Below are 14722 nucleotides of genomic sequence, written 5' to 3'. Positions count from 1 at the left end.
GCATGTTTGCACTGTGCTACGTGCAATTCGCGTAGTGCGAAGTAGCACAAACTTCGCAAACTACGCGAGCGTAGCGTAGTGCTTTGCCCAGGCTTAATCATAACAAGTCTACAACGTCTGCATTTAATTGTCCCCAAAAGGATGTTTACAAAGTGATCTACATTGGTATTAAGGCAAGGAAAGTATCCGGATTAAGCCATAACACTTATATCTTTAAGATATAATAATCCACATGGATGCTGCAGGCCTATATATGCAATCTGAAAACAACCAAAGTCACTGCCAATGTTATCATTTTTGTGACAGCAAGTTAGTTAAACTCTAGTTCTCACCCTAAAAGAATGTACCTCAGCATTCATTCAGAGGGAGAGCTGGTAAAGTCCTAGCTCGTTAGTAAACCAGCACTCCTCTCCCAGGGATGTGACTTGGACCAAATCTTTTTCAAGTGCCCAAGGTGTCGGGTTGAGAAGTGGCTATTACTGAGGATAAACCAATGGTTATTTTAGGGCTCAGATCTCTCTTCCGTTTTCTTCAATGCTTAACATGTTCCCAGTTACAAGAACCTTCATAAGTGTGTACTCTAACTATTCTAGATACAGTACCCCCTGTTGCTCGAATTTGACCTCAGTATGTAGCATGCAAGGCGGTGGTCATTTGCAGGTCCTGCCCACCCCACTGCATCCAAATGGAGAGGCGATTGAGTCACTAACTCCTAATTAGGGTGCACTTAGAGCGGTGATACACCCCTGATATACTTCATCATCCAACACTGGTGGAGGGGGAGGGCACTCCATGAAATTGCACCTCCATCCTTAGGAGCTCTTTCGCCACCGCCCTTCTGTGGCTTTTACAGTTTGCCTAAGTGTACCTTTCCGTTTCACAGTGAAGCATCTTGACCTTCACCCCCCTCAGCGGCAACAGTCATTTCTTTCACTGGAAGCCAGAGGTTGGGCAGAAAAAAGGAGGTGAGAAATGTCTTCTCGGGGGCCTTTGCAGGCTGGGCAATTTTCCCCTCCAGAATGAGCAAGTGCCCATTCAGCCCAAAATTGCTGGGGAGGACATAAGCTCCATAATGGGTTCATAGTAAATAACTAAGGCACGACAAAGTCCAAAGCCTTTGCCAGTATTCCATTGGTTTAAGCTCAGTTTGCCTAGAGATCTACCTAAAGGCTGTGTCAAGATACAGTGGGATCAAAGGGGTGCTCTGTGAAAGTACGAAGAGGGACCTAAAAAACCTGTTTAACGCCACAGTGAAGGTGTTACATTTTGTATACCCCCTAATCTCGGAGCTGTATAAGACCACTCCGAGAACCTTAACATTTTAAATCTCTTTGGAGGGAGAGACTCTTTTTGACTCTTTAAAGACCTTCAATAGTCTTAAGGTGTAGTGTAGTAGAGAGCAATGGGATTTTAGGATCTCCATGGTCCAGTCTAAGTTTGGAGTTACTCTTAGGCCCAGGGAGTCAAGTTGCAAGCCTGTTCTATGGGATCTTTGTTGAGAAACAGCTTACACTTTATGTTCTTCCTTCTTGCAGGATTAAATTCAGTAAATTAGTATTTTGCGCTTTTAAGCTCCAACCCACGCTTGTTACAGAAATTGTTAAATTTATCCAGGAGCTGCTGGAAGCCTTTAAGTGATTTCGAAATCAGCAGTGTATCATCCGTGAGAAGAAAGGGAGGTACACTCTGGCCAGAGGGTTGTGTTTTTTTCTATTTTTTTTTATTTAATGCGATTTTATATAGCGCGAAAATTACCCGAAGGTGTCAGAGTGCTTTACAAAAGAACCAGTTGCGTTACATAAGAACTTTGGATTACATCAGTTACATAAGAGATATAAACAGAGAAAAAAAAATGCAAATGTACAAGTGCAGCGAAAGGATGGAAAAATTGCAAATGTGCAAGTTGTAAAGTCACTCAAGGAAGAGATACTAACAGATAAACTCTAAAATCACATAGGAATGGTTGTAAGTACAAAGGTCTACTACATATACTAGTGGTTGGAGATATAAATATATACAAATTACAAATTCACTCAGGATTACATTTTAACAGCGATTTAGGCTTGGACAATGATATATTACAGAGCAGGAAATTCTTGCCATCGTTCAGCTAGGTGTTCAGGTGGTGTTGCACTCAAGGTTGGTGGTCTTGGGTCTGGAGGTATCCACCGAGTTGGAGATGTCCATAGGGGTAGAAGGGCGGATGGTGGTGAGGGAAGCAGCATGCTGGACACAGGTTGTGCTGGGCCACACCAAGTAGGCAGAGTCCACAAACGTGAACAAGGGGGGTGGCGATGCTCTCCCCCCTCCGATCCCTGCTGTTTTAGATAATATCTGCGCCAATTGCTTCTGGGAGGTTCAATTGCGCAGATCCAACGCCGGCGTGTGGCTGCCAATTTAAGGCCAGGCATGTTCCAAAGTTAATGCAGCAATTTGGCGCATGTAGGGGTGCGATGCCCCCCCCCCCCCCCCCTCCGGGCAGCGGTCGTCTCGGGGCGCGGCAGCCTACCTCTTCACAGTGGACAGAGTGCTCTGGTGTTGGGCCGCAACTCTCCTCTCGCCCAGAGTCAGCCGCTAAGTCCGACCGGCGCCATTTTAGAACCAGGCATCCCCAAAGGACTAGTGTTACCAGGATTCAGGTTGGGGCCGTAGTACTAGAGCCTCTCGCCCGCTGACCTTGGGTGGGAGGTGGCGGATCGCTCCTCACTGCTGCGCTTTCGGCCAGTGCGGGTCCGGATCCTTGACGGCATCAACGTCGCGTTGGCGGGAGAAGGGGGCAGTCCCCGGTCCGGTCCTGCGCATCCCCGCGGGCATTACGTTGTGCTCCGCAGGTGCCGACAGTAGGTCCGCTGCCTCACCGCTCTTCAAATGTGAGTCCTCCACCCCGTAGGTTGTGCTGCAGGAGCCTCGTGATCAGTTGCGGGCTCCGCCGATCAGGAGCAGGCTCCAGCGGCGGACGGTCACCATCTTGTTTCTGGGGCCGGTGTCAGATGGAGGTAATTTTCTTGAAAGCCCGCACCAGAACAGGGCTCAGCCTTTAACACCAGGTTCTCTCCATATTCATGCACTGGGACGCCGGTTTTCAGTGAGTTGAGGCACAATGTGGCGGGCGAGTTCCCATGTGAGGAGCCTCAGCAGAACCACGTGTGACATAACCACGCATGCATTTACCACACACGGCCTCCCAAGCCGCATCCCTGAGACCTAAAACTACTCCCCTCCCTGCTGAAAACCAACCCCCTTCCCCCTGAACCCTAAAAATGTCCCTGTTACCCAGCCTTAAAAACTACCCCACCCTCCTCTAAGCTCTAAAACCTACCCCAACCATTGAGCCCTAAAACCTTCCCTGACCCCACCTCCCGTGAAATCAACCCTGACCCCCTCCCAGCTCTGCAAACACCCCCATCCTCAAAACCTGGCCCCAGCCCCACTCACTTCACTGCGTCCTCTCCCGATCCTTCCTGCTTCCGCCCAGCAGCAGGCTAGACTGCGCACTGCCTTAGCCACGCATAGGCGTAGTTAAGACATATGCATAGTTAATGCAAGCGTAGTAGCACTTGCGTTGTTGGAACGCACGTGACTCTTCCCGCGTTGTTCTGACCATTTCCCCGGCCTGAAACTTTAGGGGAGTCACAGCTGTCCCTACCCAGCCAATTCACTATGCCATTTGAGTACAACAAAAATAAGGTTGGGGCCAGGACACAGCTCTGCCTCAACCCCTGAAATGTCCTTATGGGGTCGGTGAGTTGGACCAGCTAGCCCCACCTAACCCTTGCATAATTTTCTTCGTCTAACCGTACCAGAATTGCCAATAGATTGAAGGGAATGCCCAACTCACCTAAGGTTCCCCACAGCAGTGCTCTTGAGACTAGATCAAAGGCAACACAGAGATCGATGAAAGCGACAAAAGTCAACTTCCGCCTTTAAAAAAATACAATTAAAACGGAAGATCTGATCAACCGTGCTAATGCCACATCTGAACCCCACATGGAACTTGGAGATTATGTTTTTCTCCTTGATCCATTCCAAAAGAATCACTTTTGCTTGTCTGCAGAAAATCTTCTGAGAAGAGTCTGCGGCGATCCAAGTAGGCTTGATCTTCATACCCTTTAATATCGAATTTGAAAGATAATTCATGTATGGACCTCAGATGTCCAAGTTGGATTTAAAAAGCTCATTTGGGATCCTGTCAGGTCTATTCAGTATGGTGTGAGTATGGTCTCCACTAGCTACAACCCTACAGCATCTCATCACACAGTTTTGCCAACCTGTTCCCATCAAATGTTTGATTTTGATTTTCTTGGACCTCTTCTGCATTTACCTTGGTCTCTTGACTCAGCTTGCGCAAACTCTTCCAGCCGCTGTTCAATAAGATCCGCCAGCTTGTTCAAGATGTGAGATCTTTCTAGAGAGCTTTTGGATGACCATTTCGGAAATGCATCTTTAGCAGCTGATACCGCAGCCTCCACCTTCAAAAAGATAATTATGAGTGATAATGTGACAACCGTCTGGGCATAAAACATGTTGCAGTTCAGTATACCAATAAAGATTTACAACATTTCAATTATTCACGATTTACCTCACTCAATAATATTAATACACTTCTTGAACCTTATAATTCAAATAGGTTTTCGAAATAAGACAACCTCCAAATGTAACTATTTAGGAAGAAGGATATTTTTGTGTTGTTTGCAAGTGCAAAACATCACAAAATAGGAAAGAGAAATTGTATTTGTTAACCCCTTCCATGCTTATGACGAGCCCAGCTCATCATGAGGCACAGTGGAGCTGTACTCATGACGAGCTGTGCTCGTCATAACGGCCGCGGTCCGCCCATGCGCGATTGATTCCCCGCCTGTGCGGGCGAATTAATCAGTGGGCGTAGTCGTGACAAGCCTAGCTCCACTGTGACTCATGACGAGCTAGGCTCGTCACGAGCACCGTGGCGCCACCCCCCCCCCCGTGCCGTGGGGGAATTACCCCCGCGGCGAAGGGGTTGACAGATAACTCTACCTGAGTATTGAATTAATTACATGATAAACACTGCAGGAAAAAGACAAGTGCCTCTTATGATGAATTTTCTTACAAAATCATATATTTAAATACAAAACCCTTGTGTTGGATAAAGGTGGTAAATTTAGCAGTTTTCAGATTAAAGAAAGTATGAAGTCTGACCGTTTTGAAGGCCATATTTTAAAATCTGCTCAGTCCTATTTTAATTATGATAAAAATTTCAAAAAATGTAAAAACATTCTTGGTTTAAGATATCTTACATAACATTATATTAACCACGAATTAGCCATTATTTTTCATTTTTACTATAGTACTATGTTATTATTCCAATATTCTTAACTCTATCTGAGACCAGTTACAATAAATGAGGGGACACAACTACTTTCAAGTAATCAAACTACGTCTTTTACTAATTATCCCACTTGTACAGATTTGTGAGGGTAGCTTTTTTGTAGACAGCACTGTATGCACACAATCCGGTCTTTCTTCGGTTCCATGATTTTTCTTAAATTTAATCCAGTGAAATATGCAATCAAGCCCTAAATACCTCATTATTTTAGGGTATAACTGATGTGGCAGTACCCTTAGAGGTAACCTAAGTGAAAGACTGTTTTAAGATCCTATTTTGTCAATCCATATTACTTAAGCATTATTGCCTACACCTACAGGCTATAACATATTTTATCTATCCTCCTTACAGTTATGGGCCCAAACTTTAGGAAATGATCCAAAATGAGGTCTAGGTAGTTAACAGTCATTATTGCCCTGTAGGTAAGGGAGATTAAGCCACTAGCACCCCCTCCTTTCCCAGAGCAGTGACATTTCTACACAAGCCTCTCACTCTCCGTGTTGTCCTTTACCAATCTGTCACCTCCTTTGCTTAAGGAAAATGTAAGCCCAAATTCCTGTAAAAAAATAAAACAACATGTCAGCTTCCCTCCCCCTACTTTTCAGTGTTTGTTAGGACTTACATTACCTCTAAGCATAGAAGGGGAGACGCCGGCACAGCATGACATGCAGTGCAAATTGCGTATGATACAAGAGTGCTGGATTTGGACAGCTGTAGCCATATGGACAAGCTGTTTTCCCTCGCAGACCTTGATTTAAAAGTGTGTGGAGGGAAACGAGATGAAGCAGGGCATGCCAAAGGAGCAAGGAGCTGGAAGCACAGAATACTCCTTTTATGGGCCTGTAAGGGCAGTTACAGTCTGCAAAGGGAGCAGTCTGATTGCCTGGTCAGCTTTGAACATTCCATCAAGGTTCCTAATGAACAATAGCATTGTGACATCGACAAATACTTTTACCCTACTAGGGCTTAATTCACGAACTATAATTCTAATTGAACTAAATTTGGAAAATAATTTCAATCCTAGTGTGGTCTCATTGCTCGCTAGATCCTTCGAGAAGCATATGTGGCCTGGCTTCTCTATAATCAAGTGAGCTGATATTGCATGGCCATGTTGAATTAATTTGCCACGGTGGTACCTTCTAGTGGACTTTTGAACGCTATAGAAGTTACCAGCTGCTGGGCTGAAACAAAAGAGTCCCACTTAGGAAAACAAAAAAGTGATGGTTAGAATGCTAATTGTTAGGAGCAGGATGCCAGTCAAACATGTTTTTGTCCACCATGCCACGGTGAGAGCGGAACACCTAACCCAATATTTAGGACACCCCAAAATTTGAATCACCCTGAATTTACCACATTCAGTTCTACCCCATGTTTGATATTGAGTTAAAAGGCACCCTCCTCAACATCAATTTAGCAGAGTAATATTCATAAGTAATAGGCACCACTCAATAACTGATTTCTAGATCAGAGGAAAGGTTAAAGGGTTTGATTATGTTATGTTATATTTAATTTATACAGCGCACGGATACTCGAAAGTGTCCCGGCGCTTGCTTCAGAAAAAAGAGAAAAGAAATGCACACCAATCAAGACTAAAAAAGCAGCATTTTTAGTTTTTTCTTAAACAACAGAGGGTTCTGGGTAGCCCGAAGAACCAAGGGCAGCAAGTTCCAGGCCAGGCCAGGCCAGCTTTACGCACAAAGGAGTTCCCCCCAAGTCTTTGGCGATTAAACCTGGGGGTCTGAACCAGCAGCTGAGCAGACGAGCGCAGCTGTCTCCCTGGTGTGTAAAAGGCAAACCTCTTCTGCAAATAGATAGGGCCCAAGCCATAGAGGGCCTGATGGGAAATGGATAACATTTTGAATTTCAGACGAGATTCGACTGGGAGCCAATGCAAGGAACGCAGGTGAGTGCGAACACTAAGCCTTGATTGCAAGCCCAAAAGGAGCCTGGCTGACGAGTTTTGGACAACTTGCAATTTCTTAACTAGAAAACCCGGGCTGCCAACCAGGAGGGCATTGGCATAGTCCAAACGGGATAAAATGAGGGCACGGACCACAGTTTCTTTGGCACTACCTGGCAGAAGAGGAAGAAACTTCCTCAAGGTTTTAAGAGTGCCAAAGCAGGTACCGGCCAGCTTCTTCACCTGTGTCGAAAAATTCAGGTTTTCGTCGAACCAGACGCCAAGGTTTTTTGTGGCGCCTTTACAAAAACCTCAAAATCAAATGGTTCAGAATAAATGCCATGAAGGCTCAAATGCAGTTATACAGAGTAATAAGAATCAGAAATAATTTCTAAGTCCCAAATGAACAGTCAAATCATAAAGAAATCAGGCAGCATCACCGATAGAAAAGGAAAGGAATCATGGGCCAACCACCAAATCAAGGGTTCTTATACACAATACTTGCTTTTAGAAAAATGCAATCTCATCCTGGCATTATCAAAAGTAACACACTATTCAGCAAATCAGATTTTTCATTTTTACTTCTAAGTTCATAAGCACTAACCCACTTTAAGAAATCATCAAACATCTTCTGTGTTGTTGCTATCAGGAAATGTCCAAAGCAATATGAAACATTTCAAAAAAAGTCTTCATACAAAGAAATACAATTATGCTCAGCAATTGAACTAGAGCAGAAGAGGTCTTGAGAAGTGACACCGTTAGGGTCACTAGAAAGTACATTTACACTACATGCACATTGTAAAACCCCATTACATAATTTTCTCCCATGTCTACAGAGCTTGTGAGGACATGAGTTAAGCAGGGGAAGGAGATGTGAGGGGAAGAGCAGGAGTGAATGATAGAACAGCATGTATGTTATCGAATGGTGATGAATACAGGCCTCAGCTAGGCCCGCAGGACACAAGGGTTCGCTCTCCTGCAATGGAATCTATAAGGAAGTTGGCACGGAAACTGCAAAGTACAAAGACAAAGTTTATTAACCCTTAAGGGTGGTCCTACAATCCATACAATACCCTTCAGTATTGCATAGAGTAGCACAAAGAACTTGCGTACACGGTCCCCTTTTATACACAACAGAGGGGCTCATAAGTGGGAGGATACAACATGAGACAAGGAATGTTACCTTTTATGGACATTTTCGATACAAGATCAATATGTGGGTGGAGCTGACATACTCCTTGAGCCCGCGAAAACATGGTCAAGCAAGGACTAACTGATAACAGATGTGGTCAAGCCTGGGCATGCGCCAGGCGGACAAAGGAACTATTTATAGACTGTTACTAGGCAGATTACAAGAGCAACTAACACGGAGATAGGACTCTTCTCGTGTTGAGCACGTGGAGACATGACAATACAAAATGGAGTCCAAACTTCAGCCAACATAACGAAAGAGACATTTCTAAGGGAGGAGAATTCATGTCTTTAGTAAATGCTTAATCACATCGTGGTTTCAATTTACAACAGACGACCCTTTCAGCATTTACTGAAGACATCCGGTTTGTTAGGATAATCATCGTATATGTCAATTGTCATCATTCCTTCTACTTCCTTAGCTAAACGTTTCTGATAAGTGACATTGGCAATAGCTTTCTTATCGGGAATACAGAATGATACACATAAGGAACAGAGCAAAGGACCACATTGGACACAGATGCAGCAAGAAAACAGAACTGCTATAATTATACAGAGACCAGTTAAAACCTTCCAACCCCAAGCAGTGATCAATGCCCAAAACCATCCAGAAAAGGACCAAGTGCCGTTTTCTGTATGGATTTCAGCTGCAATTTTATGAAACCTGTTGATTGCATTATAGACTGACGGTGTGTGGTCAGGGATAAACACACAGCAACTACTCCCGATAATTTTACAAGCTCCACCTCGATCAGCTAACATAACATCTAACACCATACGATTCTGCAATGCAACAATTCTGGTAATCTGCAATTCTTCCGTAAGATTCCCAAGAGCAGCAGCGGTTTGGTTTGTCACAGCCTCTACCACTCTTGTTAATCTTCGAACTTTCCTACTATTTAGGGCAGCTCCAACGAAGAAAAACAATCCTAAATTAAAATCAATGTACTGCTGCAGACTGGTGTCAGTCTGATCCACATCATCAATTGATAGAGTACGTTTATACCTATTTACAGTCACATTATTTAACAACTTCAAATCCTTATGATAGGATGCAGGTGCCAAAAATACAGGAGGCAATAGAAATGCTACATAACATACTCCGGACCAACCGGCTGGCAAACGGTAATAACCTTTATTTCCGCATACGAAGTATGTATTATGGGATGCTAAGAAGGTACTGTTATTCAACCCGTCGATGTTTAATATGGTAATACAATCACTAACACCAACAGGAATATAACCCACACTCTGGACACACAGGTCCGCTTGAGCTTGTGCCACTTGAATCACAAATTTGTCTTTTCCCACAGTGTCTCTGGTGTTCGTGAAAATATAAGGAATCGATTCATTGTCTGGTCGATACTCTTCCCATTCCCAAATTGTCCCATTCGCTTGCGGATATCCATCGTTATCCTGATGACATTCTTTATTGAGTCTGAAGAGTAATCGTCCCACTGTGGGTTTCCGGGTGGCAAAAAGCAAAGTGTACCATGCTCTACAAGAGCCATTATGAGAGAAAGGAAGAGGTATGAATGGCGTTCCTCCTTTCTTCTGATGAGCTGGCATCATACCACATATCCAACAGTTCGTAGCATTCGTGGCAACGTGGGTATGATGCAACATCTGAATGAAAGTGTTATTCAAATAAGACTGACGATGCTTCAATTCTTGATACGGAAGGGTATAGAAGTAGTGCTCCTCAGGCACTGGAGTGGTCAACACAAGTAACTCTCGAGCAGGAGTCACATCCTCCACAAACCATGTGGTTATCCCAACAATAGCTACTGTGAGCATAAAACCTGTTGCACAAAGGATCTTCTTTTTCTCCATGTCAAGATAAAGAATCAATATCTTCCTGAAACTAAAAGGTTTGTCAGAACTCTTCCCCTTAGGCAGCGGTCGATTTCTTCACCAACGGGCCAAGACGGGTGTCACTACACTAATGCAGGGCTGATCCCCCCCCCTTGCCTCATTGGCTCTCCGTTTCACTAACCCAAGGGCCGTTCTGACAACATGTCCCGATACTGAAGGATTCACTTTCTTGGCCTCAGATGATATCGCTTTCCTCCAGGAGTCGCGTGGTCCGGAAAGAGCTCCTCAGCGCCGTTCGATTCCACAGCACGGCCTTTCTCTGTGGTCAGAATCTCTCGTTGATCGGTCAATACAGCAGGCTCCACCAATCCGGCGGTACTTTGCGGCAGTGCAGGGAATGGATCCAATTCTTTCTGTTGGAAACTCGCACAGCCGTCCTCGTTGCAAGTAGGACTTGCTCAGGACCAACCCATCTCGGCTCCAGGCTATTCGTCCTGTCAAAGATTTTTATCATGACATAGTCGCCAGGCCGGAGACTATGTCCTCCACCGGTGGACCGATCAGGGAGCGCCTCCCGGACCTGTTGATGAATAGAAACCAAGTTATCCGTTAACTGTGCCAGATAATCATTCATCATTACACAAGGTACATCATACACAGTCTTAGGTTTTGGTGGACCCCAAATATTCATTGGACGTCCAAAGACAATCTCGTACGGTGTAAGACCGGTTCGAGAGTGCGGTACCGACCTAATTGACAATAACGCCAGTGGTAAAGCATCTGGCCAAGTCAAAGACGTCGAAGCTTGGATTTTAGCGATCTTGAGCCTCAGTGTACCATTATACTTCTCGACTAGTCCTGCAGATTGAGGGTGAAATACTGCGTGGAACTTCTGGGTGATGCCCAGACCCTTCAAAACATACTTTATAACATCCGCTATAAAGTGGGGTCCGTTATCACTCCACAGAAGTCTACAAACGCCATATCGAGGGAAGAACTCCTTCAACAGCATCTTGGCGGTAGTCATTGCAGTATTGTCTTTCGTAGGGTATGCCTCAACCCATTTGCTAAAGGCACAAACCACTACTAGAACATACTTCAAATTGTTACAGCGCTCAAGCTGGATGTAATCCATCTGCAGAACCTCAAAGGGTGCAGTAGGTGTTACAAATCCTCCTGCTGGAGTTCGAGTACCCTTTCCTGGGTTGTACCTCAGGCATATCATACAGGTCTGCACCACCCTCTGGGCCGTGCTAGCAATCTCTGGATGCTCCCAGACTTGGGTAAGCAATTTTACAATTGCGGAAGCTCCAACATGTGCTAGCCCATGTGCCATCTGAACCATAGGTTGTACAAAAGCCGTGGGTAGTTTCCATCTATCCATCTGCTTATTTCTCCAGCAACCCTCATCATCCAATTCTCCCTCACTAGACCATTGCTCCCGCTCTTTATCAGAAACGGTCCTCTGTATTTCTCGCACTTCTTCCTTCGCATCATGCCATCTTTCTACTTGCGACTTCACTACATACATGGCAGTAGCACCAGGCTGCATCGCAGTCTCCCGTGCCACCCGGTCTGCTAACGCATTCCCTTCTCCAACTTTATCGACAACTTTCCTATGGGCGCTACATTTAATGATGGCAATTTTCTTCGGATATGTCAACGCAGTTAAAAGATTATGAACTAACTCCCCATGCATTATTTGTACTCCATGTGACGTTAAAAACCCTCTCTCCTTCCAGAGCAGGCCGAAATCGTGCGCTACTCCGAAGGCATACCGGCTATCTGTATAAACATTCACACACAATCCTGTACTGAGCTCACATGCTCGTGTTAATGCTATCAGTTCCGCTGCTTGAGCTGATTTCTGTGGTATGCGTGCTGCCTCCACTATTGTTTGCAATGTGGTAATTGCATACGCTGCTGAAGTCGTACCATCTGGTAGCTTCAGGCATGACCCGTCCACCCACAGTTCTCCATCTACATCTGGAAAGGGCGTATCCTGGAGATCAATACGACCCTTTGTTTGTTCCTCAGTCACAAGAATACAATCATGTGCTTTCCGTGCTTCAGACTGAGTCTCGAGGTATGGCAACAATGTGGCCGGATTTAACGTCACGCACCTCTTTAACGTAATATGAGGAGCCAAAAGCGTCAGCTCATATCCCGTTAAACGGGCACTGGTCAAATGCTGCGTCTTTGTCGGATTAAGCAGGGCATCAACAGCATGGGGGACTAATACCAACAGCTTATGAGATAACACAATTCCCTCGCTTTGGCGTATTGACACAGCTGTCGCCGCAACCGAGCGAAAACAACCAGGCAATGCTCGGGCAACAGGATCAAGTACAGCCGAAAAATATGCACAAGGGCGCTGCTTGTCGCCGTGCATCTGCACTAAAACTGATAATGCACATCCATCTTTCTCATGCACATACAGCGAAAAAGGTTTGGTATAATCAGGAGTCCCTAACACTGGTGCTGAACAGAGAGCCTGTCGCAATTTCTGAAAGGCAGTGTCACACTCATTCGTCCAAGGAAGCGGAATAGGTGTGTCTTTTGTCAAAAGGGCTAACAATGGCTTAGCTATGTGTGAAAACCCTAGTATCCATTGCCTACAAAACGAAACAAGACCCAAAAATGCACGCACGTCCTTCTGCGTGGACGGCGTCGGCGTGTCCAGAATTACTTGGACACGATCTGGTGTGAGTGCACGCCCCTCCTTAGACAAAAGGTGACCCAGATAAGTCACCTTTGGTCTACAGAACTGTAACTTTTACCGAGATACTTTGTGATTATGGGATGCCAAAAAGGAAAGCAAAGACAACGTACTCGTTTCACACAACTCCGGAGTGTCGGCCGCCAGCAAGATGTCATCGACATATTGAATGAGGGCGACGCCCTCGGGCAGAACAAAGGAGTCCAATTGTCTTTTCAAAGCTTGACTGTAAATGCTAGGGCTTTCCGTGTAACCCTGAGGGATTCTACAAAATCGGTAAGACCTATTATTTAGAGTGAAACCAAAGAGGTATCGACTATCGGGATGAATAGGAATTGAAAAGAAGGCATTTTTCAAATCAATAACTGAAAACGTGGTCGCCGTAGGCGGGACCAAAGTAAGCAACGTCGTGATATCAGAAACCACTGGGTACTGAGGTATCACGATCTTGTTCACTTCTCTCAAGTCAATTATAAACCGATAGACTTTGGCATCCGTATCCTTTTTCAAAATGGGTAAAATCGGGCTATTACAGACGTTATAGGGAACTTCTTCCACTACTCCCACCTTAATCAAATCCTGCACTATCTGTATAAGAGCCTCTTCCCCCTCCTGCGAAATACGATACTGTGGAAGGCGTGGTAACACCGCCCCCTCCTGGACACTAATGTGAACAGGCGGAATCACCATCTGTCCCACATCAGTATCCGAGGTGGCCCACAGAGCACAAGGGAGGGTAGCCAACACAGCATCTTCTGCAACCACACACATCCGTTCAGACAGGGGGTAATTGTCATTTAATATCACCCGCACTCCAGCAGGGGAGCAGCAGATCGTAGCTCTGAAGTGCTTCAACATATCAAGGCCCATAATATTGTCCGGCGTGTTCGGGGCAAGCAGAAACGGACAGGGTGCAGAAAAAGAATCAACCTGAAATGTGAGGGGCCGTGAAAGAGGGCTTCGGGAGAGTGTACCATCAAACCCTACCGATGTAACCATTAAGCCAGATGGGGGAGCCTGAGGCCGAAGCTCACCCATTCGGTCAGCCGATAACATGGACCGCGTGTCCACCTTACCCGAACCCGATCCAGAATCTTGTGGCCTCGGGGCAGACGCGCCGACATAAGGAGGCGGAGAACGATCTAATAAATAAAAATCATCGTCATGATTATCAAGGACAGGATAAAGTGACTGACGAACAGCATATTGACCCGAGACTTGTAACCTACGCTCTTTCTCTTGCCTCTCCGTCTGTTCTCTTTCCTCCCGACGCTTTGCTTCCTGTGCTCTCACATGATCATTCTTCCGTTGCTCTTTATCAAACAGCGCTTTCTCACGCTTCTCTCGCTCACGCACTTCCTTCACCCATAATCGCACACATTCAAACATGTCTTGACGAGCACGCCGCTTACACATACACTGTTCCACATACTCAATCTTACGCATATCAAACGACCCATACAACGGCCACCGTAACTCAGGATCCTTTCTGGTATATTTCCTCCATACTGTGCTGTACATTATGGAAGAAAGACCATGCTTCACATACATATCCCTATTAGGAGTCCCCTCTGGGGGAGCTGGAGCAGATTCCTCGAGGTTTAACCGGTTTCCAAAGCAGCAGCACCACTTACGGAGTGCGCTAAAAGCAGGCATGCTCAAAAATAATGCAGAATATGCAGTATTATCAAAAAAATGGCACTTAAACGTTGTGCCGTTCAAAGTTACACAGTTC

The 14722-nt window shown here is 45.4% G+C and overlaps 1 protein-coding gene across 2 annotated transcripts in view; it reads right to left on the bottom strand.

Moving 5' to 3' along the window:
• The window catches only part of ALDH8A1 (aldehyde dehydrogenase 8 family member A1), a 256594-nt gene that overhangs the window by 203360 nt on the left and 38512 nt on the right, over positions 1-14722 (bottom strand). For both annotated transcript variants that reach the window (XM_085611613.1, XM_085611615.1), the window contains exon 2: positions 4322-4469. In XM_085611613.1, coding sequence (XP_085467739.1) covers positions 4322-4469 — 148 coding nt within the window. The remainder of the gene's footprint in view (positions 1-4321; positions 4470-14722) is intronic.

The sequence above is a fragment of the Triturus cristatus genome, chromosome 6 (assembly GCF_964204655.1).
Source record: "Triturus cristatus chromosome 6, aTriCri1.1, whole genome shotgun sequence".
In the NCBI taxonomy this organism is placed as follows: Eukaryota; Metazoa; Chordata; class Amphibia; order Caudata; family Salamandridae; genus Triturus; species Triturus cristatus.
Note: the sequence above shows the minus strand (reverse complement) of the source record. Positions and strands in the feature narration are given on the sequence as shown.